General features: G+C 40.8%; 1 protein-coding gene across 3 annotated transcripts in view; it reads left to right on the top strand.

Moving 5' to 3' along the window:
* Positions 1-22,928, top strand: part of CAV1 (caveolin 1) — a 36,966-nt gene extending 14,038 nt beyond the window's left edge. For all 3 annotated transcript variants that reach the window (XM_019743219.3, XM_019743220.3, XM_019743221.3), the window contains exon 3: positions 20,685-22,928. In XM_019743219.3, the coding sequence (XP_019598778.1) occupies positions 20,685-21,026 (342 nt within the window). In that variant the 3' untranslated portion in view covers positions 21,027-22,928. The remainder of the gene's footprint in view (positions 1-20,684) is intronic.
* Positions 22,929-27,643: the final 4,715 nt, after the last annotated feature.

Genomic DNA, 27,643 nt, shown 5'->3' with positions numbered 1-27,643 from the left:
AAAACCAAAATGCTTAGTGTACATAATGGATATGGAGCCTCTTATAATAATTCCACACACTCTAATGGACCAAGATCCCCAAGGTTAAAATCACTATTACAAACTCACCCTTAAATGCATTCACCATGCTCCATACCCCTTAGGGCACCCAAATTAAGTTTGCTGATTGTTCCTGAACATTAAACATCTCAATAATTTAATGATATTCTAAAGGAAGCATAATGAATGGAATCCAAAGGACAATGTGATGAAAAGTAATGTCATATACAAAATTCTCTATTTGCTCTTGGTCAGACTTATTAAGAGTGGATTCCTGTTTAAAGAGATCCAAGATGGCAGAGATGATAAACACTGTGCTTGTGTCCTTCCATGAACACATTAAAATTACAACTAAATCATAGAATGATCAACCTGGAGAACCATCTGAAGTCTAGCTGAACAGAAGTTTTATAACCAAGGATATAAAGAAGAAGCCATGTCAGGACTGGTAGGAGGGGCAGAGACACAGAATGGGACCAAAGCCTGTGTGGCAGTTGAGAATTAGGAGGGATACCTCAGCCATGGAGGTTCCCAACAGAGGAGTCAGGAACCACAGCCCCACACCAAGCTCCCCAGCCTGGAGTACTGGTGCTGGGAAAAGGAAACCCCATAATATCTGGCTGTGAAAAACAGTACAGATTCCAACCATCCCGCTGGAACAGAAGGCTGTGTGAAATCCAGAGGTCTTCTTAAATAACCCGCACAGAGACTCACTGGTCCAGCGGAGGGATGGTGACTCGGGGTATAGGAGGCATATGGGGGGCAGACTGAGGTGTGTCACTTCAAAGCAAAATCTGGAGGACAGTCACTATTTTTCCTGTGAAGGGTCCTCCTCCTGTGCAGCTGGCAGGTGGGCACCATCTTTCCTGTGTTGATCCCACCCCCACAACACCCAAATCTGAATCTAATTGGTCTGGTGAGTTCACAGCTTTACTCTGCTGATTGACTGGGAACCTGCCCCATCCAACTTTGCCAAACACCAGAGGCATTTTCATTACAATCTGAGACTTTTGCTGAGTAGTTCCAGGCTCAGCACTGGCACCAACCCAAAGTCTACATTTACCTTGGTGACCACAACTCTTCCCACTCTAGTGATTCCCTGAAGCCCTGCTTCACCCAACTTGCATACCACATGAGGCTCTACCAGTGGCTAAACCTTAAGTGAGCTGCAGGTGGCAGCAGGCCTCAGGGTTTGCTGGCATTTTGCAGTTAACTGAGGCCTGGGACTGGTGGTCGATGTCCTCAGTTCACAGCTTGGCTTCTCCTATATGCCTCCAGGTTTAACACAAGCAGCAAGCAACCGCAGATCACTTTGTAGCTCCTATGACGTAGCCCCCAGCCAGTCACAGGCTGTGGATGACCTGGGCCTATATCAGAGGCCCTCTCAAGATGCCCCCGAACAAACATTCTTAGAGGATGGCTTCAGACCACAGCAGAACACTGTCCAATTAGCCCCACAAGTGGAACACCTAAAGGGTGATCTCAACAGGCACCAGAATCCACTGGGGTGAATCCCACTCAGTGGAATAAGCCCCCCACACAGTAGCCCATAAGCTGTAGACATGGTCCAACCCCACAGCCAATCAGCCTGAGGGTCAATCCCACCCACTGATGTGCCAATAGACATCAAGGCTCAACTATAACATGAGGACACACACAACCTACACAAGGGACACTCCTGGAGCACTTGGCACAGGTGACCATGGAGACCTTGCCAGGGCCCCACAGAGCACCTACTACATAAGGCCACCCGGCCAAGACTGGGAGACGTAACAGATCTACCTAATGCATAAAAATGAACACAGAGTGGCAGCCAAAATGAGACAACAGAGAAATGTGTCACAAATGAAAGAACAGGAAGAAGTGCCAGTAAAAGAACTAAACAAAATGGAGGTAAGCAATCTAACAGATACAGAGTTCAAAACAATGGTTATAAGGATGCTCAGGGAACTTAGAGAGGATTTCAATAAAGTGATTGCAAGCATTACAAAGGACATAGAAACCATAAAAAAGAACAAGTCAGAGGTGAAGAATGTAATAACTAAAATGAAGACTGCAGTAGGAGGAATCACCAGCAGACTAGATGAAGCAGAGGATCAAATTAGCGACTTGGTAGAAGACAAGGTAACAGAAAACACCCATTTGGAATAGCAAAAAGAATAAAGAACCAAAAAAATGAGGATACTTTAAGAGACCACTGGGACAACATCCATGGTAACAACATTTGCATCACAGGGATACCAGAAGGAGAAGAGAAAAAGCAAGAGATTGAGAACCCACTGGAAGAAATAATGGCTTCAAACTTTCCTAACCTGGTGAAGAAAATAGATACAAGTCCAGGAAGTGCAGAGAGTCCCTAACAGGATGAACCCAAACAAGCCCACACCAAGACACATTATAATTAAAATGGCAAATGTTAAAGACAAAGAGAGAATCCTAAAAAGCAAGAAAAAGGTAACTAATAACTTATAAGGGAGCTCCCATTAGACTGTCAGCTGATTTCTCAACAGAAACTTTGCAGGACAGAGGGGATTGGCACAAAATATTCAACATGATGTAAAGCAAGTATCTATAACCAAGATTACTCTACCCAGCAAAGCTATTATTTAAAATTGAAGGACAGATCAGAGCTTTCCAGACAAGTTAAAGCTAAAGGAGCTCATCACCACCAAACCAGTATTACAAGGAATGTTAGAGGGACTTCATGATGGAAAAAAAAATTCAAAATTATGAATAATAAAATGGCAATAGTTATATATCTACCAACAAGTATTTTCAATTTAATGGATTAAGGGTTCCAACCAAAAGACATAGCAGGACTGAATGGATAAGAAAACAAGACCCTTGCATATGCTGCCTACAAGAGACTCACTTCAGGTTGAAAGGCACACACAGATGGGAAATAAGGGTATGGAAAAAAGATGTTTCATGAAAATGGAAATTAAAAAAAAAAAAAAGTAAAGCTGCAGTAGCAAAACTGCAGTAGCATACAAAACAGACTTCAAAACAAAGGCTACAACAAGAGACATAGAAAGACCCAGTAATCCCACTTCAGGGTATTTATCTGAAGAAACCCAAAATGCTACTTCAAGGGGATCTGTGCATCCATACGTTCATTGCAGCATTGTTTACAATGGCCAAGACGTGGAGGCAGCTTGGGTGTCTGTTGATGGATGAATGGATAAAGAGAAGGTGGTACATATATACGATGGAATATTGCTCAGTCATGGAAGGGAATGGGTTTTCACCATCTGCAACAGCATGGATGGACCTGGAAGGGTATTGTGCTGAGTGGAGTGTCAGAGAAAAACAGATGCAATGTGATTTCACTTATATATGGAATTTAAAGAACAAAATTAACAAACAACATAAAAACAAATTCATAGGTACAGAAAACATTTTGATGGTTGCCAGGTGGGAGGAGGGTAACGGGGGCGAAAGGGGGGAAGGGATTAAGTACAAATTGGTTGTTACACAGTAGTCATGGGGATGTAGGGTATAGCATAAGGAATATCGTCAATAATATTGTTACAACTATGTATGGTGTAGTATGGATACTAGATTTATGGGGGTTATAGATGGGGGTGGGGGGCAGGGGTAAAAAAGGTGAAGGGATCAAGATGTACAAACTGATGGTTACAAATAGTCATGGAGATATAAAGTAAAGCATAGGGAATATAGTCAATAATATGGTAATAACCATGTATAGTGCCAGGTGAGTACTATACTAGTCAGGGGGATAATTTCTTAAATTATGTAAATGTCTAACCATTATGCTATACAACTGTAATTAATATAAAATAATATTGAATGTCAACTCTCATTGAAAAATTTAAAAAGGGGAGGAAAGATGAATAGGAATAAGAGGTCCAAAGTTCCAGGTGCAAAACAAATAACTCATGGGGATGTAACATACAGCATAGGGAATATAGTCAATAATATTGTGATAGCGTGGTACGGTGTCAGATGGTTGCTGGATTTATCATGGTGATCACTTTTTAGGTACATAAATGTTGAATAAGTATAGTGTATACCTGAAACTAATATATTGTATGTTAGCTATATTTTAATAAAAATATTTTTAAAAGAGAAAAACAAGAATGGATTCCTGTTTTGATCTTATGAGGGAGGTAGAGATGCTGGAAAGATCTTAGGGAAGAGCAACAGGAAGGAGATAAGGAATGAAAAGAACCCCCAAGGTATGTCTGGGGAGGGACTATTTTGTCTGGATGATTTGTTACGAGAGTTGAAAGGGAACATGGAATTACAACTGTCTTTGTTTATTGTCAGGTTGTTATAAGACGTACAAGAAAAATACTGCTCAGACATAATCACCATTCAGACAAGGAAAAAGGAGGAAGGGGCGTACACTTAGTATTGGGGTTATTTTCTTCCTTTTTTTTTTTTTTTTTTTTGGTGTTGATTTACATGGGAGAAGAAATTCCAAGTAGTAAGTGGTTAGTGTCAGGAATGTGTCACAGCAGGTTGTTTTGTAATAGTTGTGTGTTACATTCCCTACCTGTCTGTGTGACTTCTCAGTCCTTTCACTTCTACAGTTACAATTTGGTGTGTAACTACACTGACACACAGCCTCGTAATAAGCTAGGTATAGGTATGAACACTATCCTCTATTCCAAGAGGATATGGTTTGGGGGCAAAGAGGAGTTGCTATGGCAACTTAGCAGTGGTTGGGAATGCAAGTGGTAAACATCTGACAGTACAACACTGCAAAATGCATGCATTGTATGGCCCAAAAGGTCAGCATGAAACACTATCTTTATGGCAAGCCCGCTGTCCACTTCCTCCTACACGTTGCATATTCGCACAATTTTGCAGCTCATATAAACCCTTATTGTGATTTTAACTCATGCGAGAGTTTGCTTTCTGCAAAGGGTGGCTGTTTTGTGACTTTAAACAAGTGGTTCTTTACCCTGGTTGCAAATCATCTGGGGAATGTTGAAAACCAGTTGTGCACACCTCATCCTTAGAAATTCTGATTGAATTGGTCTGTGATGGGGCCCAGGCCTATGTATTTTTTTCTTTTTTTAAAGCTCCTAGATGATGCTAACGTACAGGCAGAATTGAGTCTGGTTTAGACACTCAAAATTTCTTAATAGTAAAACTGTGCCATGATAACTTTCGGGACCATAAGAGCCACAGCGAGGAAATTATTGTTTCTCTGTGTCCTCATTTTGGGGAGTCCTTAGCATTTTATTGGAATATGATATTTGTTACTCAAATTCCTGTTACAAAAAAAAAAAAAAAAAAAAAAAAACGCTTTGTGGAACTCTGCTATAGCAACTGCATAAGATAGACGTTGTATGTGGGATAAATTTCATGTCGCTTACGTAACCTAGTCCTGTTGTTTTTCCCTTCCTTTTCTCATTCTTTCTATTCCCCAAAGAGGAAGATGGGCTGATGAGAGTATAGGCATGCCATCTCCATCCCCCTTTGATTCCTGGGTTCATAGCTCAGGTATAACTAGGAATGGAGCACACAACATGCACTGGTTTTGTCCTAACTGTGCAACAAAATTCCTGTGTTTCCATGGGCCACGAGAAGCTGCCCTGGATGGAGGGACAAGCAGGTGCCTGGCACAGAGGAGAGACCCCAAGTCACTGAGACGTGCTCTACTAATGCCAGTCACTGCTCAGAACAGATGGAAAACTAAGCCCAAGAGGAAGTGTCCAGACACTGATACTGAGTGTTACTCTGGGTCTTGAAAAAGTCACTTGTACCCACTAGAGCAGGGGTGTCCAAACTTTTTTCAATATTTTTCACCAAGGGCCATATGTGGTAAAATACACAAACAGCCAGGCCACTCACTCGAGGTGAAGTACATATTGCCTCACCTGGTTTATTTAAGTAAACTAAATATATTTTTGGAATTTGCTGCGGGCCAATTAAAAATGGATTGCGGGCCACAGTTGGCCTGCGGGCTGCAGTTTGGACACCCCTGCTCTAGAGCAAACAAGAGCTTGAACTTAAAGACCTCTAAGTCACTTTCATTTCTAAAATCTTTGATTCTGATTAACCAGTATTCATAAAAGAATAAAAAACCTTCTTCTTAGACTTTACCAATTGTCCTTCTCACTCTTAATATTCAGGCTGTGGAACTTAATTAAATCCTCTGAAATACTGAGCTATCCACGGATGGCACGCTGACTGCAGATATACCACAAATGAGTGTTTGGTACTGAAGCGCTCAGAGCTCTGCAGTCTTCCCTTTCACTGCCCTTACCTCCAAATTGGCCATCTGTGTCCCAAGATGGATCAGAAAATCAGTTCCAAAGTTGGTTACAAGCTTTCGGTAATTTTTTTGGAAACAGCCAATTACTCTTAGTTTCTATAATAGAGCAGAGCAACTTTAGTTAGAGCAATGATCATCAAAAAATCTCGCTAACCAGAAAAGCTTCCCATTTCCTGAGTGCCAAGAGTTGTCAAACTCACCTAGCTCATGTGGCCACATTTCTGAAGTTCTTCTAACAGGTGAGCTGTGAGCAGTAGGATCAGACGACTAAGAACTACAGGCAGAAGCACTGTTACTTTGAGTCAGATTTCCCCATTACCCAGCTCTAAAGAGTTTGTGTCTCTCTGACCCACATCATGTTCAGCTGAGAGGGCCCTGTATAAATTTAATCCCATCACTTAGCACCCCAGCTGTACGATTCTGAAGGTAAACATGAAGTTGTCTGAATTCCAGGACAACTGAACATTCTTACGGAACTCATCAGCTCCTTAAGCTAAGCTCTGTCAAAATTTGTATGTGTGAACCCAAATTTCATGATAAGCAAAAGCTGACTTGATCTGTCTTCTGTCATGTCACCTTTTGTTCACTCTTTTACCAAAATTACTGTGACTGGGTTAGAATAAATGAATGAAATCGATGAATGCAATTACTAACATTTCAGATGGATAATAACACATTCAGAAATTTATTTCCTGAAGGGGATTTTATCAGGTTGGTGCTCTTGTAAATAGGAGAAAGGGAGAAATGTAACTTAGCAAATGGCAGCATTCACTAATTCATTCATTTATTCAAAAATATTAACTGAGTACCTACTAAATTTTAGGGAGTTTACAGTCGAGCAGCAGGAAAGAAAATCGCACACACACGCACACACACACAATCACACCATTAGTTGTGTATGAGGCTGGATGAAAAAAAGGTCCAGGTAGAAAAGGAGTGGGGACCAGAAAGAAATCTCTGAAGAAAGAACATTTAGGTTAAGACATTACAAATAACTAAGAGTTAGCCAAGTGTAAAGGGAGTTGTGTTCCAAGCAAAACCAATGGCAACCGGGAAGGCCCTGAAGTAGGAAAGGGTTTGGGCCTTTGTCCTGGGAGAAATTATTCAAGATTCCAGTCTAAATTTAAGAGGTTAGTGATTTAGAGCGGTGCAAGAAAGTGATTTCCTCTATTATCTTGAAAATAAAGGAGTGCCCCCAGCAAGGAGATCACCCCTCCTTGGTAATGATTCCTGAGTGAACTTCAGCAGCCAGAGACTGTCTCTATTTTATTTGCACTGTATCGCTTTCAATGATGCATAGCCAGTTCATCAACCCTGTCCTGGCTCTGTATTCTCATTTCATTTATTCCATCCTCAAAAAATATTGAATGAATGAACGAATGAACTTACAAGGCCACAGAACTACAAACAAAAATTTTCTGGAATAATAAGCCAGCATTCTAGGCTACAAATTTTTCTAAATTTAAGGTCCTGTCTCATTATATTATATTTGATTTTCTAAAGCCGTAGTTTTCAATAAGGGAAACCCCCACCCCACCCAGGGTACATTTGGCAATGTCTGGAAATAATATAGGGGGTGTTATTGGCATCTAGTGCATAGAGGAAAGATTGCTACAGTGCATAGGACAGAACCCACCCTCACTCTAATGACAGAATGTCCATAGTACCAGATAACGAAACCCTGTGGTAGAGGTTGGAGGCTGTCGTGAGACACATAATGAGCTGTGATTATTCTTGCTTAGACCTTGCAAGAACCTTGGTGCAGATCCTTTTCCTTACTTGCCAAGTAATGTTCAAACCTGCAGAGATTTATTTCATTCATTTTCTATCTGTTTAATAAACAGACTCAAAACACTAGAGGGAAAAATATTCCAGCAGTGAGGTAAGACGAGAGCTATTAGTAACCCTAGTTTGACTTAACTGAATGGTAGGAAACAACCTTTGCTATCAGGAAGTAAACTGTGGAAACTGAGAAGAAGTTAATAGTGTTTAAAAAGCTCTGGTTCAAACAGGCGTCATTGCAGACCACTGGGTAGCCTGAGAACGGTGAAGATGCTTCCGTTTCTTGTGTCTTTGACAGAATGGAAAGAGCTATTCTTTTCTTTAGTTTGGTAATCATTCATGTTTGTCCCATGTCACACCCAGTTTAAAGAATAACAAACTCCCAAGTGTAAACACAGAATTTTGTGAGTAAGTCCTCTGGATGAATCCTTATAATTTCGTGTTTGGATAAAATAAGATTTCCATGCATTAAACAGTGCAGGATTTTTCTATTTGGGAAGAGAACTCTCAACACTTGGGCTGTAGGTATTTTTCCCCAAGGATGGCAACATAAGTGCCCCCAAAGGACTGTTCCTCCCTGTTCAAGTTCAATGCTCCTGTCACTAGCCCTTGTGTGGCCTATTTTTACACTGTTCACTGTTTCACGTCACTTGTGTGGTGACACTCAACATCAAGTGCCACCGAATTGATACCAGAAGCCTGAAGATTTTAAAAAAAGGGATCAAAGGATATGCAGCCTGCTTTGTACTGAGCCATCCGCAACTAGGCACTGTTTGTAATAATGAAAATGTGAGGCCGTGTGGACCAGAGATGCCAGCTTCCTTAAGAAGGCTCACGTCCAGCTGGTCTTAAGTGCACCAAATGTGGTTTTCTGCTCCTGCCTAGGATTCCCATAAGAAAGGGCGGGCCCGCCTCCTCAAGGAGGTATGAAAACACTCTGGAGCCTGATAGCATCTCATCATTGAGGATCGTTTCCAGTGATTTCAAAGGGACGTATACGTATATACATTCCCCAGGATTGCCTTAAAAAAGATCGCAAAGTGGGTGGCTTCAAACAACAGAAATGTATAGTCTCACATTTCTGGAGGCTAGACGTCCAAATTCAATGTGTCAGGAGAGCAACACTCCCTCTGAAAACTGTAAGGGAATCCTTCTTCATCTCTTCCTAGTTCCTGGGGGTTTGCTGGCAGTCTTTGGTATAGCTGGCTTGTAGCTATATAACTCCAATCGCGTGGCCTTCTTCCTTTGTGTCTTCACATTGCCATCCTCCTGTAAGGACGCCAGCCATGTTGGATGAGGGGCCACCCTACTTCAGTGTGACCTCATCCTAATTACATCTGCAAGACCCTGTCTCCAAATAAGGTCACATTCTAACGTACTGGGGATTATGTACTGGGGATTAAGTCTTCAACATATCTTTTTGAGGGGGACTCAGTTCAATGCACGATAAGATGTGAACTAGGAATGCATATCTTTATTATCAAAATTGGAAAATTTAGCTTAAATTTTCAAAGTGTAATATAAACACTAGGATAATTCATACTCCTTTCTAAGAAGAACAAAAGAAACCAAGACAAACCTGGTGGTTACCTTCAAATGAAAGGAAAGAAAGCAAGCAAAAAGGAATGAATTTAAAGCTAAGAGAGTCCCATCTAGTTGGTGTTGCCACCTTCCAACATAACCAGGTGCTCAGTCAGATGCAGCGTCTTGTCCCCCAGGACATTTGGTGGCTGTGTGCCTCCTGTTTATAGTAAACTCTGGAAGGCTGACGTGCTTGCTAGGAATGAGCTAATCCTTGTGCACTTAATGGCAGAATGCAAAATAAGCTGCCACCTGAATGAAACAATTTCGGGAAGACCAAGAGGTTCTCCTTTTCAAAAACATTTCCTCTGTCCTCTCAATGCTTACTGAAATCTCTGACATTTTCCCACTTCTGGTCGGGATGTCTGGGCCAGAAGCTCCTGATGTAGCATTCCACCAGGCAATGCCCTAAACATTTTATGTGTTATTTAATACGCAGAACAATCCTGATGTGGGTACTATGAGACCCACATTTTACAGATTGGAAACTAGGCACAGAGAAGTTTAGTAGCATATGTGAGATAACACAGCAGAGTTGGGATTCAAACCCAGCCCCTATACTCTCAACCAGGCCACCACATTGCTTTTCAAAAGTCGGGAGCAACACACTGACTGACCTGCTATCATTCCCATCAGGTCCTCTCACCTCACAGAGAATGAAGCCTAAGGCAGCTTCTGTTTCTCAAAGAGCCCTTCCCAGGCCACTGGAAGCAAAAGTGAGGAGGAGGTCCAGATATCTGGACCTTCAGAACATGATACAGAATCTTTATTTTAACAAACATCCCCAGAAAATTATTGAGTATATTAACGTTTGAGAACTACTAAAGGAATGGAATAAGGAAAAGGCACAACATTATGGTAAACCAGGAAAAGCCTGGGAGAGATCAGAAGGCATTGGGAACCCTGGTCAGTCAGATGACCATGGGGTCCCGGCCCGAGAGGAGCTTGGTGGCTGGGGAGTGAGAATAACACTGAGCGTGGAGACTTGACTGCAGGAGGCCAGCTGCATCCTCTGGGATCACACACCCTTTCCTGGTGGAAATGGTTATTTGCTGAGTCAGGGGAGGCGTTTTCTACCAGTTGGGATGGGAAGCATGGGTGCAGCAAGGGAAAGCAGGCAGAGCACGGTTCAGGAATCGCTACATGACTCTGAATGAGCAGGGTTGCATCAACAGAATGGACTCTGGTGTGAGGTTAAAGAGCGTGGTGTGATGGCAGGAGAACTGAATGAGGAACCAAGATACCGAAGCCCTGGTTTGATCCAGTCACTGATCACAGCTCCCTGAGGCTCAGTCTCCTAGTCTGTTAAATGGAGGAGGTAACACGTGCCTTGCAGGTCCTCATGTACAGGATGCGATACGGACCCACTGAGGTATGCTGTGCATAATAGGATTTACTACTATTCCCAGGCCTCTTTAAAAAGTCTGCCTCGAAGCTATCTGCCACACTGATGCCCGACATCCATTAACAACACATAAAGGACAGTTGGCGACGATGCTCTGTCTGGCTCTGTACATGCCCCCCTCACCCCTACCAGGAAAGAAAACCATTACCCCAAGTCATTCCAAAGTACAGATTACTTTAGGCCTCCTTTCCCACACTGGGGACCACACACATGAGAAAAGTGGACACTAGAGGATCTAAAGAACAAATGTGCTCTCCTATCCCTTCCCTTTCCCATCGGGGTGCTCTGCCGATCCCTCAGGGCTGGGCCAGGCTGCACCCCTGCTTCCTCTTGGGGGTCTCTCTTCATTCTATTCCAGTGTGTGCCCCGTGCTTTGGGGCCAGCTCTACAGGGCTGTACTTGTTCAGATCATGGGGGCAAAATCCAACCAAGCAAACACATGCTTTGATCAGTATTTTCTAAATCGTTTTCCTTAAAGGTGAAGAGTTCTGATTTGAAATGTCCCTCTCTTCTATGGGCTTTCCATTGTGCCCAAGTCACCTAAATGATAACCAACTCTCCAGTTCATTTTGGTCAGAATGGTTGTGGTATTATAGAGCTATGGTGAGTAAGAACATCATTTTGAATAAAATGGGATACTAAAAATAATTAATTAAAACATGCTTGTGATACCAGGCAAAGAATTCATAGATAATATGATGATTAGTGACATGTTATATATATGCCTACATCTTTTCAGTGGACACTCACAGCTTCTTTAAGATATTATATATATAGAAGAAATATTTATTTGCTAATTAATGCGTGCATAGTACTACTAGATACTGTGGAGGATACCAAGATGCGGGCAACAAGCACAGACCCACCCTCAGCTCTGGTTGGTCCAGTCATTTATTATTTAAGTGATCTTTCCTTAGTGGGAAAATGAAAAAACTATTTTCTATTCTTATTATAAAGATAATCTAGAACTTCGCAAGTTTTGAAGAGAAGCAGATGAGTGAAACAAGGCACTCTAAATGTAAAATAGCATTATGCTGAGGTCTCTGTAAAGTCTGGAAAGCAACAAGAGGGTTGTCAGCGGGAAGGGACAGGCTCAAGGTCTTGGGAAGAGGCCCAGGCCAGGGAGTGCAGAACCTTCCACATGCCTCCCCCACACCCTAAGCCCCCTCTCTTCACAGAGCTAGGTGAACACCCACTTTTACTCTCTGCAGACTGAAACCCTGGGCAGTAATGCAGCCCCTGCCCTCCTCCCCATGAGGCAATCCTGCGCTCTTGTGCAAAGTGAACTCCCTAATACCTGCCACCTCAGGCAGCCCAAGAACAGTCAGTGTTCCCAGCAGGGCTCCTGGGCCCGTGGGGAGCCTCTGGGAATCCATGTCCTCCAGGCATTAACAGCCCAGTCAGGGCTGGAAGAACGCTGCAGCCTGTCCCCACAGCAGTGCCAGTTTGGCCCAGTAAACACACGGGCATTAGAGCAAAGTTCCTGTGTTCTGGGAACATTTATTGTGCTAGTTCCCAACCCTCTCTACACCCACACGCTCACACACAACATTTACTCCATTGATTTCAAAGGCCGCTCAATATGTTGGAAATATGTGTGAGAGCAGTGAAGGGAGTTTGAAATTCATCTAAACCCTCTTTCTGTATGACTGGGTTTACTACATACATTAGGATTTTAGATGTGGGTATTTGGATATTTTTAAAACATGCATTTGTTTCACTGGGTTTAGAATCATAATATAAATTGGAATTTCTATTGCCAGTTTCTATGTTTTCCATAATAAGTAATAGTCATTTATCCTTGTTCACTAATACATATTTATAAGCTCAAGTTAGGAAAAGCTTTTCTAAGAGAATTTCCATTCATTATCCACCAACTTCCAGATGCCATCCAGCCCTGAGGAGCTCCCAGAAAGAAGCAGGAAGTGAACCAGGGCTTGGAGGCATGGCGGGGCATGGCGGGAGTGAGCCCCACAGACAAACAGGAGCTGTCAATAAATCCAAAGGGGCATGGCATCCTCTAGTCCTTTGCAAGAGAGAAAAAGGAAAAAATTTGTTAAAAACACAGATTCCCAGGGCACCGACCCAGAGAGTCTGGTCTGAGTCTGAACTGGGGCCTGAGCATCTTCCCTTTAACAGCACCCCACGCCCACCCCCACAGCTGATCCCTTTGCCGCACTGGTCCTGCTGAGAACCCCCAGGAACTGCGGGCCCTGTGCTAGTGTATTATACTCACGAATCCAAACCCAGTGATAGGTTTTCCAGATGGAGGTGGGTCTTAGTGTTTGGTGTTCATCTCAGCATAAAACCAAGCCACTTTAGGTGTGTGAGCTGACTACATTGTCAATAGCCTAAAACTTTCCTAATATTCTGTTTGACCCGAGTCGTAGAAAGTTGAATATGCTATATTTCCTTCTCACATATATTTCTAGACTTTGCCCCAGGACCAAATTCTTGAGTATTTATATGCATTCATTGTATACATTTTTCTATAAGCATGAACGTTGAATTAACCAGTAGAAAAGAGCAATAAGATAGAGAATAAGAAATGATAATCAAAATAAAAGCAGTTGTTTTGTAATCATACTAGTTTTCCTTAACTGCATAACAAATTACTCCAAAATTGAGAGGCTTAAAACAATAAACATTTATCATCTTACAGTGTGTCAGGAATCCAAGTGTGACTTAGCTGAGTGGTTCTGGCCCAGGCCCCCTCACAGGCTGCAACCCAGCCATCAGAGATGGAGATATCTCAAGGGTCAAGTGAGAGAGGACATGCTCACAAGGTCACTCACATGGCCAATGACAAGATTCTGTCCCTTCCGGAGGGTTGGACTGAGGACCTCACTTTCTCAATGGTTGTTGGCCAGAATCCTCCCTCAGTTTCTCCAAAGACAATTCACAATATGGCAGCTGGCTGCCAGCAAGAAAGCAAGCAAAAGAGCAAGAAAAGAAGTAAAATGGATACATAGATTTTTATAACTTGATTTTGGAAGTGACACCCTATCCGTTTTGCCATGTTTTATTATTTAAAAGCAAATCACTGCTTTCCCATCTTGCAAGATGGAGGGCGAAAACTCTCAGAAGCTGGACACTAAGGAGAAGAAAACTGAAGCTAAGAAGGCTGACACTGGTGGCAGGTTAAGAAGGGTAACCTCCAGGCCAAAATGCCTCAGAAGGGGCAGCCCCACTGCAGCCGAACCCTGTCCTGTCAGAGGAATTGGCAGATATTTCCCATTGGCTATGTGTTCCCGAAAGGCCAGGTATAAGAGGAAGTATTCAGCAGCTGAAGCCAGGATTGAAAAGCAAAAGAAGGAGAAGATTCTTGCTACTGTCACAAAACTAGTCAGTGGTGACACAATGGTGGCACCTGAGCGGTTAAACTTCACAAAAGGCCTAGATACTGTCCAACTGAAGATGTGCCTGGAAAGCTGCTGAGCCACGGCAAGAAACCTTTCAGTCAGCAGGTGAGACAACTTGGGGCCAGCATCACTCCCGGAGACCATTCTCATCACCCTCACTGGATGCCACAGAGGCAAGACGGTGGTTTTCCTGAAGCAGCTGTGACTGCACCTCTGTCCCTCAATCGAGTTCCTCTGTGGAGAACACACCAGAAATTTGTCATCACCACCTCCACCAACATTGATACCAGTGGTGTGAAAATCCCCAAACATCCCACCGATACTTACTTCAGAAGAAGCTGCATAAGCCCAGACACCAGGAGGGGGAGGTCTTCCACGCAGAGAAAGAGAAATCCGAGATTACAGAGCAGCGCAAAATTGACCAGAAAGCCGCGGCCTCACAAATTCTGCCAGCTGTTCCTCAGCTGCAGGAGCTGCCTCGGCTCTGGGTTTGCTCTCACAAGTGAGGTTTATCCTCACAAGCTGGAGTTCTAAATTTATTATGAAGAACCTAATTAAATGCCTGATCTGTTGTTTAAAAACAAAAGCAAATCACTAAGTCCAGCACACAGTCCAGGGGAGGGCACTGCACAAGACATGAACACCAGGAATGGGGGCAGGGCATCACAGGAAGCCACCTTACATGCTGCCACTCACGGAACACACGTGTTTCTTTCATAGTCAATTTAAAATCCTATTTATTTTTTGCTAAAGTTAAATGTTCATGCAAAGCAAATATTTTCTGATATAGGTTAGGCAGCGTATTCTGGAATTAAGTCTAGTAGTGTTGGAAAGCTCCGTTGAGGTTAGACATTGAACTCAGGTTTCTAAAAAAGGAGATGTACTACTTACTGTATCACATAGGAATGCTTCTGCTTCAGGTAACTAAAAATCTGAATCTCTGTGGCTTAAAAATAAGGGTGAATATATCACATAACGAAAAGTCTAGCGATGGACAGCTACTGACGTTTTTACAGCATCTGTATCTGCTCTCACAAATGGGGTTTATCCTGCATATCACTTCATTGTCACAAGATAACTTCTCTACATATCATGTTCTAAGCAGCATGAAAGGGGCAAAGAGCAACTTCATAGGCCTCTGTCCCTTAAGGAAGGTAATACTTTTCTTGAAGCCCCACCCAGCAGATTTTCACTTAGGTCTCATTGGCCACAACTGAGTCACATGTCTACCATAAACCAATCACTCACCAAGGAGACTAACATCACCATGGCAATCTAAACGAACCATGACTTATCTCTGAGATCACAGGATTATTGCTATTACCTGGATAATGAAGATTCTGTTGGCAGAGAAGTTGACTGTGGATATTGGGCAGGCAACACGCAAGTCTTCTGTAAACACCTCGTGTGTTGATATTTATGTGTTCTACATATCCAATACTATCACAATTTCTACCAAGAGCCTAAAAAGATATTTTCCAATAGGAACAGAATATGCAAGCATCAATGCTTATGAAATCCTAAGTGTACTTAAAGTTTCCTTCTCAACAATTCCTTATTCAGAAATAAAATGTCCAGATTTTGAGACAAAAAATGACCCCATGTTTTTTTTAATCCTGTGTACATATAAAATGTTTTAAAATATTGCCATCAGATACATTTAACAAGATGAAAGCTTCTGAGATTTACTGTATTAGTCCAGTATTATCAAAACACAACAAGACAGATTGCTTTTCCTGACGTCTGCTGCAAGATTTATGTTAACTTATGTTTTTGAAATTGTAGCATCGTAAGTCAATGTTGCACAAAGGTATTTAATGTCATTTATAAAAACCTAGTAATATAAACTGTTGACTCCTTATAAAGCATCTAATATGACAGAGAAATATCCCTGCAGCACATTTATGCCTCTGGTCTGGATGTCTGCATAATTATTCTTGCCAGAAGGATAACTTGTTCCATAGATTACAGGACAGAAAACTGTTTCTTGGAGCAGTAGTTCATTTGAGGCATCTTATTCTAACAAACTGAATGGCACCTGCACCTCTTTTTTGTTTGTTTGTTGTTTTAAAATCAAGTCTCTAATGCCTGTTCTGCAAATCTAAGTGAGCAGGTAAAGTTCTGCTCCAGGCAAGACCTGCCCTCCTATCAGGGGTAAAAGGAATGAGTCCCGGAGGAAATGGAAGTCCAGAGTGATAGTTTTGATGAAGGGTGGATCAAATGGAACATGCATGGGGACGATGAGCATATTGGGGATAGTCAGAGAGAGACACCATCATTCATGCAGCAACAGACCTGCAGGATTTCTGGAGAGCAAGATGATGTTCACGTTCAGATACAAGCCTGGCTGACTTTTGCTTTGCCTATGGCATGTAGCAGCCTGCCCGACTGAGAGTGTGCTGGTAGCGGAAGAACCCAGGACAGTTCCGAAGCCTGAAATCCAATCCTGTGTCTCCCATTAAATGGGAAGGCACCCTAGGTCCAGTCACCTGACAGCTGTGACCATCAATTTCTCTGTTTTAAATGGGGCTTCATTTTTTTAAGGATCCCTTCGGCTTTAAATATCTATGAATCTGCTGAAGCAACTGTGTTTTGATTGGTGTGGAAATTTGAACTGCCTTTAAGTGGAATGATTGATTACTAGCAGACCTTTGTTGAGTTCAATGTATTATGAATACACGTCAAAAGGTACAATGAGGATATTTTATTTAAAAGTCCCCTCCATTTTTCTTCACCCTGTGTAGATGTACAGAAATGTCCGTAGTCATGTTGTGAAAAGGACATTTCTCCTAACCTCACACAGAGATGGCTTTCAAGTCAATTTCTTAGACGTCAGTGAGAGACTTATGGGAGACCTAGAGACATGAATGGGGTAGGCAGAGAAGGGACGTGGGGAGAGAGACGTATGTTCCTGGGGAAATAATGTGGACACAGGGCTTGACCTAGACCTGGGCATCAGGAAACTAGAGTTCTAATTTTCGCTTTCCCACGGATTCCCTTGGGACCTTGAGAATGTCATTTTAATTGTTCTGTGCCTCAGTTTCCTTATCTGCCAATTAGAGTGAGAGTCCTTGGCTGGGTGCCCAGGATTGTAAGAACGTACTGTGCAGGGCCATGAAAATACAACCAGTCTCCAAAATGGAAAACATCTAGTTACTAGAAGTCCTAACTTAAAATGGAAACGTTAACAAGAGTAATTCCTTTAGCAATCAAAATGTGAATGTTTTAGGAAGCACATCTACTAGGTGAAAATTTAGCAAGTAAGATTATTCTAAGGGCTTGTCGCCCCAGCAATACATAAGCAAAAAGAGACCAGATTTGAAGTAGGACAAGTTCCAGTTTTGCCACTTAGCATTGTTGTGACCTTGAGTGGTTTTTCAACTTCCCACAGTACCCACACCATTCATCTCCGAGGGTTGTGGTAAAGATGATTGCAAATGGAAGTTAGTTCTTCTGAGCCACTGGTGAGGTTGAATTCACAGCTACTATGTACTATGCAGCTGGTAGTTTCTATTACTATAATTATCTATTAAATATCTTAGTCATCCAGAGCAAGGGATTTTTTAAGGCTACTATCTACTGAGCATTTACTATACTGCAATGCTTTATCCCCATGCTAGGCACTTTACATAAATTATCTCATGTACTCCTCACAAAAACCTATTACTATTCCTGCTGCAGAAATGGAGGTAGAAAGAAACTAAGTTTTATTTCTGGCTCCACTGTGTTTTCTTCACCTACCTTGCTTTTTGTTTCTCAGCTACATCTAATTGGCTGTACTTTTAGTATTTATTCTTTGAAGCCAGATTAGATTTTCAAGACTAAAGCAATGACTAACTAACTGAGTATATTTATACGACATGTTATTTTTGTCATGCTGCTGTCCAACCCCTGGAGACCTGCTCTAAATTCACTTGCATATTTGAAGATAAATCATACTGACTGGCAGTTTTTGGAAAACACTGAAAAATCAGCCACCCTGAAATTTTCTAAGCAATTAAAGCTTAAGGATTTCCAATAATGTTCATTGAAAAAAGCATTCCTATTTATGCTTAGAAAAATAAAATTAATAAATCTTACCCACACGCGTATGATGTATATGACCTCATCTAACACTATGCTGTGGGAGTTCTTACAGTTACCAGAAGGGTTAAATTCAGCAAACTCTTCTTTGTTAATGTCCCTTTTCATTGTGAAATATTATAATTGCCTTAGAGAAAATTTTTAAAAATGTTTTTAAAGTGATGTGGTATTGAAGAGAAAGTCAGTATCTTTCAGACCAGATTCGAAACTTAAATCTACTTCTTATTTACCTCAATTTATTAACATTTGGTACCTCACATCTTTTTTCTATGAAATGAGAGTAATATATTACCGAGTTTCTGTGAGTTAAATGAGAACAGTGTGTGATCATAATAGCCAATCAACAAATGTTGGTAACCACCTCTTCCCTTGCAAAAGAATCTCAAGGCAGATGTGCTTGAAATCTGTTCTGTAAAGAGAGCAGTAAAGTGCTTCCCAAGCTGCTTTGATAATAGACTCTTTATTTTTAAATGGAAATAATGGAACCTCTCCCGTTGTGCACTCAAAACATATGTACCCATTTCATGACATTCATGGACCGTCATTGCTCATCCTTTGACCCAAATTAAGAAAGCCTTCTCTAGTGTATTAATTTTGACTTCACCAAATCCTCTTACAAAATAAGGTCATCTTTAAAAAATAAAATTCATTAAGTGTCTTGCAGTTGAGGGAAGGAAAATTGCAGGCCTGTATTTTTAATAGCTTTGGGAAAATGCAGTGTTAGCACAAAATCCCACAATAGGCAATTAAGCAAATTGCACAGACACATCAGTGAATGATTGATCTGACTTGCCGCATATTTCATACAACCTTTTAAAATACACATTACTGTTTATGTCAGTCTAGATCTAAATGAGCGAAGAAAGCATTAGAATGACAATAAATCTATTTAACTTCATTTACATAATTGTGGACACACCAGTTTTTCATATTACATTAGGATACTGGACAATAGATCAAACAACAGAATGTTCTAGAAAGTTAACTTTAACTATTGGTAAGCACCATGCGCTTTTCCAAATGAAGTTTTATTGTGTTGAATCCAAGGTGGCTCCTTGGCACTGAGAGCCTCCCCGGAGTCACCCAAGTTTTCGTTCCCTAATCCTGCGCTTGGCTGTATTGCTGCGAGCAGTCATCAACTTGTTTGGACTTCAGACTACATTAGGTCCCTTCATATATCTGTCAACACCAAGCACTTGAGCTGGCTCTGTCCCACTCTCCTGGGAGTCTTTTTTTTTTTTTTTTTTTTTTTTTATCCTATGCTTCAGTTTTGTCTATGTAAATCCTTCCAAAGTGTTAAGAGCTCCTGAGAATTAATTGTTTAGGTGAACATGTACGATGGGAAAGAGTGCTGCTGGGAAAGGGGCTGAGTTTGCGTTCTGGCCCCACTTTTGCTGCGTGTTTGACTTTAGCAAGTCACCTTCACCCCTCTGAACCTCTCTATCTTCTTTTGTGAAATGACAACCCACTCCCTGTATCATCCTTCCTGTTCCTGGGGCCCTGCTCACACCGTTTCCAAGGTCCCTTCTTCCTTCCTCTCCAAATCATACTTCATTTTCCAAGCCCTGCTCGAGACCCACCACGACATGAAGACTTCTTGAGTCCTCACAGCTCAAATTGATCTAATTTCTTGAAGAAATTGCACCAGTGGAATGTTTGCAGAGTTGTAATCAGTAAACTAACAGCCCTTTAACATTTTGTGTGTGTAGTTGTCGTGGTGTGCAATTAACTTAGGTTGTGTCCTTTACATTCTACTGAGTGCCTTGTGTGCTTATCCATGTTGCCTGGTTGGACTTGAAGGCAGGAACTTTATCATATCCTTTTGGCTTCCCCAACAACAGTGGTTCTCAACTTTGCACATGGTAAAGAAACACCTGGAGAACATGTTAAAAGCTTTCCTGGATTCCACCCCCAGAGATGCAATAAGGCCCAAGAAACGCCTGGAGAATATGCTAAAAGCTTTCCTGGATTCCACCCCCAGAGATGCAATAAGGCCTGGGTGGGGCCCAAATGTCTGCTTTTCCAGCACATTCCAAGTGAGGCTGCTGCTGCCAGGTGCCTCCAAGGTTCTCACACAGAACCTGCCCACAGAAGCTAATACATACGCATGGATACTCAGCAGTGGCTGTTTCTTCTCTTTCCTTCTATTTCAAGCTCATGTTCTGTCACTTCTTCCTTTCAGATTGATTTTGAAGATGTGATTGCAGAGCCAGAAGGGACACACAGTTTTGACGGCATCTGGAAGGCCAGCTTCACCACCTTCACTGTGACAAAGTACTGGTTTTACCGCCTGCTGTCCGCCGTCTTTGGCATCCCAATGGCACTCATCTGGGGCATTTACTTTGCCATCGTGTCCTTCCTGCACATCTGGGTGGTCGTGCCCTACATTAAGAGCTTCCTGATTGAGATTCAGTGCATCAGCCGTGTCTATTCCATCTACATCCACACCTTCTGTGACCCGCTCTTTGAGGCTTTTGGCAAAGTATTCAGCAATATCCGCATCAACACGCAGAAAGAAATATAAATGACATTTCAAGGATAGACGTACACCTGATTCTTTTTTTTTTTCCTTTTAATTTTCTTGGTGCCAATTTCAAGTTTTATGTTGCTAGTACAGCAACAATATATGAATTTTCTTGGTTCAGAACAAAGAAATCACTCTCTCAGTTTTCATAACTATTATTTGTCTCTTCTGAGTTATTTCACCTATTTTTTTTTTGGGTGGTCTGAATTTTTTAAACCCATCTAAAATGTTTTCCTTACATTTTTATTTGATTGTGGATCATTGTTTTATTGCCTGAGATATGAATCTATTGTTGAAAGATAATTTGAGAGACATCTGAAGAACTGAGAAGGAAAAATAAGAACCAACAACCTCAACTGCCTATTCTAAAATGATCATTTTTATGGTAAGGGAAGACTCCCAGGTTATGGCCATTGATTGTACAGGTATGTGGGCTGCTTTTGAGCACATCTTCCCTCGCCGTCTGAAATGTTAGTGGATTGCTGCCATCCAGTTTAACGATCCAGTGAGATCTAATGATGGTTATCAAATTAGAAAACATACTCTACATTCACACAATGCAACTAATGCCTCTTACCCTTCTTGAAACTTTAACCTGTGATACTTTCTGTGCCTGAATATTTGTTATATAGATAATGGGACCTAAGTGCCTTCCTGTTCTTCACATTTTCCTCTTCAAACAGGGTCCAAATGGTCAACTTTCATTAGGTCAGCAACTTCCTTCGAGACCAAAACTAGACAATCCGTTTCCTAGTTCCCCACACTTGTTTCTGACTCTAAGACACAGAGTCAGATGAAGTTCATGTCTGCTCCTGACCAGGCATCATCTTTATCCATATCGGGTAGAGTCCATCAGTCCCATGAAATGAATTAAGGTGAACAAATGGGGCTGAGCCTTTTCTGAGCTGGCAGGAGTGGAAGCCAACTCTCACTGCCTTTCATCAGCTGAGTGAGGTCAGCATGGCTATTCAGCTTCCTTTATTTTCAAGAATAATCACGCTTTCCTGACTCCAAACTAATCCATCACTGGGGTGGTTTAGTGGCTGGACATTGTGTTTCATTTTCAGCTGATCAGTGGGCCTCCCGGGAAGGGCTCATAAAATGGAGGCCATTGTGTGAGACTGTCAGAGTTGTTGCAAACGTGACCCTTTTAAAGTAAAGCACTTGCAATAGTCTGTTATGCTGTGACACATGGCCCTTCCCCCACCAGGAGCTTTGGACCTAATCCAAGCACTGCATTGCTCAGACAGAAAATGGGGAAGGAGAAAATAATAAAAGATTGAGGTCGTTTTGCTGGAATAAATTTGGATTCTTCTGAACTTAAACTGAGGAATGTTACCTGTAAACCTGAGTCATACAGAAAGCTGCATGGTACATCCAAAAGCTTTTCATTCCTCCTGCTCATATTAAGACTCTGCCCTTGGGAATTTATTTTCAACCTTTAGTTATGCCTTTACTTTAGTTTCATACACCTGTTGGAACTCTGCTAGATTTTTCCTTTTTTTTTTTTTTGCCTTTTCCAGTTTCCCTGACACTTTAGTTACCAATGTGTTACCTACTTTGATTTTTTGCATTTAAAACAGACACTGGCATGAACATAGTTTTACTTTTAAACTGTGTACATAATTGAAAATATACTATACTGCATACTTTAAAGTGTAAAGATAGTTTTATCTTTATATGAGGAAAATCACTTGGGAAATTGCTTTATGATTCAACCTGTAAACTGTGCATCCCAAGACATGTCTGTTCTACATAGATGCTTAGTATCTTGTGCAAATCAAATGCTGGTCCAAAAGATTGCTGCAATTTTATATGCTTACTGATGTATTTTACACTTTTATATCCTGCATGTCCTATAAAGGTTACAAATCTACACAATAAAAATGTTTAACAGTTCAACGGTCAGCTTAATTATTTTTCCCCAAATAGATGTGTGTGTGTCAGTGCCTGTGTGTGTGTGTGTGTGTGTGTGTGTGTGTGTGTGTGTGTGTGCAGTGTGCATATACAGTGTGTACATATTTGGAGGGTGTTTGTGGGGGGTGGTCTTCCACTTTTCAACTACTACAAAGTCATTTAGGTGTGATCTTTCTTCTAAGGCCATCACCATTCATGAGTTACTTCAGATAAAAGTTATAATTAATAAGAAAGATTGGAGTCTACCCAATGCTTTATTACATGTCATGTCATTTGAGCCCCTAAGATCTTTGTGTGATGGATATTAATATTCTCCTTTAGTGAATGACACTTTCAGGTGATAATGCCTTGAATTTTGCCATGTCTTAACTGGAATTTTTTAAAAGGCACATTTCAGAAACAATTTATTTTGGGGCCTTGGGTAAGTTTATAATCAGAGTTCCTGTAATAGTCAGGGTTCTCCAGAGAAACAGAACCAGTAGGAATTATATATATATGAAACATATATGAATATGTAAGGAATAATATGTATTTAAAGAGATTTATTATAAGAAATTGGTTTGCATGATTTTTGGAGGCTAAGAAGTCTCAAGGTCTCCAGGGTGAGTCAAGAAGCTGGAGGCCCAGGAAAGCTGCTAGTGTACCTTACAGACTCCAGACCCAGGAAAAGATGATGTTTCACTGTGAGTTCAAAGGCAGGAAAAAAACAATGTTCCAGTTCAAAGCAGTCAGGCAGGAAGAATTCTCCTACTCAGGAAAAGATCAGCCTTTTTCCTACTCAGCCCTTCAACTGATTGGATGAGGCCCACCCACAGAGAGGAGAGCAATCGGCATTAGTCAGTCTATAGATTTAAATGTTAATCTCATCCAAAAACACCTTCACAGGAACACTCAGAATAATGTTTGACCAAATATTTGGGAATCCTAGTCAACTTGACACACAAAATTAACCAAAAGTAATAGCTTAATTTTTTCTATTGTCTTTTTCATTTCTATTGTCTATTTCATTTAACTCTGCTCTAATTTTTATTATTTCCTTCCTTCCACTAACTTTGGGCTTCATTTGTTCTTCTTTTCTAGTTCTCTAATATGCAATGTTAGGTTGTTTATTTGGGATTTTTCTTGTTTCTTGAGATAGGCCTGTAATAATATAAGCTTCCCTTTATTACTGCTTTGGCTGCATCCCAATTTTTGATATGTCATATTTTCATTCTCACTAAAGAGGTTTTTACTTCAGGTGCCTAGACATAGGCAGAGGCATAGTCATAGGTTAATGTCATCATTGATCTATGTGTGACTCTTTTATTTGATTTTATTTATTTTTTATTTAGTTATCATTAATTATCACCCGTGAATTCATCACCTAATCAAAGAACTAGGACAGCATAAAAATTCACACACATTAGATCCTTCTCTTTGCCATTCACCTGACCCCCTCCAACCATATGAATTAATCATTTTCCTAAATCTTGCATTTATCATTTTCTTTCCTTAAAAAAAAATCACAAGCAGAAAATTACTGAATTTTAGCTATTTTTATGTTTTTCTTTAAAAAGAGTATCATGTGAAATGGAATATTGTGACACTTGATTTTTTTCACTTAACATTATTTAAGATTCATCCATATTATTGAATATAGTTCCAGTTCATTCATTTGCACTGCTATATACTAGTTCATTGTTTGAATATACCACTATTAATCCAGTTACTTTTTGATGGACCTTTGGGATGCTGCTATAATCATATTTGTACGTTTCTCCTGAGGGGGCTTATGGGCCTAAGTTCTTCTAAGGGTTATCATTAAGACTGAATTGTTCGGTCCTGACATATGACATATTCCCAACTTTCCTAGATAATGACAAATGGCTTTTCAAAGTAATGATAGCAATTTATATTCCCATTAGCATTTGGAACTGTCACATTTCTTACATTTTGTTAATCAAATGGATATCAATTAGTATATTATTTTTGTCTTGGTTTATAACTTTCTTATTACCAATGAGGTTGAGCATTTCTTTCATATGTTTATTAGTCATGTGGGCTTCCTCTTCTGTGAAATGACTTCCCATGTCATTTAGCAATTTTTTTCTTTATTTTTATCATTGATTCATTGGATTCTGTCAGTTCCATCTCTACCTATGTATCTTGTTTTTGAAGTCCTGCTTCATCTCCACTGTCACTACTTCAGCATGAGCAACGATTATTTACATCCTGGTTTTAGCTAGTCTTTCTGTTTATACTCTTGCCCCCCACCTGTCCACATTCTAACTCACCTCACCATTTTGCTATACAACAACACAAACTGTCACACATGTAAGTAGACACACACACACACACACAGTTTAAAACCCTCCAGTAACTTCTCATTGTATTCAGTATAAAGTCTAAACCCTTTGCCAAGGCCTGCAAAGTCTTACATGACCCATCCCCTGCCTTTCTCTCCCATCTTAACTCATACCACCACCTCTTCATATTGGGGCTCCAAACACACTCATCTTCTTTCAGTCCCATGAACATATTAAGCCTATCTGGTCACAGGACTTTGCACTGATGTTGCCTCTGACTGGAATGCTCTTCACCTTTCTCTCTTCTTTGCTACCTCCTTCTCATCCTTCAGCCTGCATGTCGCTCCTCAGAGAGGTCATCCCTGTCTTCCCCAGCTGAAGCAAGTGCTACCTTATTAATCTCTGTCTTAGCCTGCTGCCTATTTCCTTCACGGCACATATCATATTGAATAATTATTTTGTCATTAATAATTTTGTAGTCTTTATCTCTCTTAGGATATAAACTCCATGAAGCAGAGATTTTACCACAATAGACACAAAATTAATATCAGGGATGGATAGATGGATGGGTGAATGGCTAGAAGATCAGACCACCCTGGAGATTATGAAGGCACAAGGTGCTACATTTCTGCTTTACCACTAATAGTGTCATGAAGAAAGTCACCCATCCTGTTCTGAAATAAATTCCAGCATTATCAATAATATACTTGTCATTTTTTCTTCTCCCACTTCACTTTATATTTCCATAATTTTGTTCCCCCATCAAAACTTTCTCTACTGTACACATTTGAACATTTTGATACATCAAAACATGAGTTTCCCCAATAAAAATTTTAGCAAGGGCTACTATGGATATTTGATATACATATTTTTCTTGCATGAATAATAGCAAACATGTGTTGATACAGTTATTAAGGGGGAAAAATGATTTTCCAGCAGCTGCTGATTTCATCAATTTCACTATGTGATGAGTCACTCAAACTTTCCCAGAGCTAGAAAGTTACAAGTAAGGAAGAGAATCTTTTTTTTCTCCCTTAAAAGAGAAGTGGGAAGAGTTAGACATGGGCAAGTGAATAAAATCAACTGCAATGAGGATTGTATGCTATAGAAAGTTGAGTAATTTATATGCCAAAGGGAAAAAAACTATATACCTACCTATTGATTCAATGAAACAACTGAAAAAACATGTGAAAACTGGCGTAAAGCATGGGGTATATGTAACATGAAGAAGGCAGTCATATAAAAAAAAGAGAAAAGGCAACAGCTGCCATTCTGAACCACTGTATGAATGCCCAACAAAGAAGCCAACTCCTCTCTTTCATTTTACTAATATGATGCCAACTATTAATGAGATCATAATTATCCCAGGCATTAGCCAAAGTCCTCTTAGAAAGGCTGTTTTTTAAATTCTTCATCACATTGCACAACCTCTTGGAAAAGATGAGGTTTAGTTACCTGCCAACTCTAAAACAGAAAGTTCTGTCAGGTGCACAACACAAGAGAGAGCTCTGTGAAACGCATAGCACAGCATCCACATTGATGGAGATCAGTTGGCTCGACACTGACTTTGCATTTTCATCATGATTTCGTTCTTTGCTTCATTGTCTTTCATGCTGCCCTCAAAATAAAAGTAGCTTTCATTTACTGAGCACATGTCATATGCCAAGCTGTGCACTAAGCATCTTACAAACAATTCTCCTAACAACAGCCCTATGGCTTATGTGTAATTACCTTGATCGAGCGAACACCATTCCTCTGTTTCTGAGATCAGAAAATAGGAGCTCAGAGGGGTTAAGTAACTGACTTAAGGTTCCTCAACGAGTTTAACAGCCACAATTATTAGCTCCAAAGCTCTTCCTTAGGAAGAAACTCACTGCATTCTTGAGCGAAATTGCAAATGTGGAATACCACTGGCGTATTACAACAGCATCGTGTGTCACCAAGGAGCACCAAGAACAGTAAATAGTAAAAAGCCATGCAGATAATAGATTCTCTAGTCCAAGGTTCTGTTTGTACAGTTGTTCACTTTATTCCTTCAACGGGCATTTGTGGAGCAACTGTTTGGTGTAGCGGGGAATTGAAAGGTAAGTAAACACAGATGCTTCAGACGAAGGCCTTTGTCTTCCAGGAAGCTCAGTGAAGCGTTAATGAAATCAACTCTAAGATGAAGCTAATATTTTGCTATTTTTTGCTAAGAAAATAGCTTTTTGTAAAATAAAAATTGACAATACATTTTATGGTTTAGTATAGGGACTTTAAAACTGTGCCCTATAGAATCCAAAAATATTGAGTAGCTCCCCGAAGAGAACAGAGGTGGGCTAGGGGTAGAGATGAGAGGAATAGCATCGACCATTTTCCTTCAAACAGACAAGCCTCATTTTAATTTCTTATCATATTAATTATCAGCATGGTATT

The sequence above is a fragment of the Rhinolophus sinicus genome, chromosome 8 (assembly GCF_057876585.1).
Source record: "Rhinolophus sinicus isolate RSI-liver-muscle chromosome 8, RSI-T2T, whole genome shotgun sequence".
Lineage (NCBI taxonomy): Eukaryota > Metazoa > Chordata > Mammalia > Chiroptera > Rhinolophidae > Rhinolophus > Rhinolophus sinicus.
This window is presented reverse-complemented; position numbering and strand designations above follow the sequence as displayed.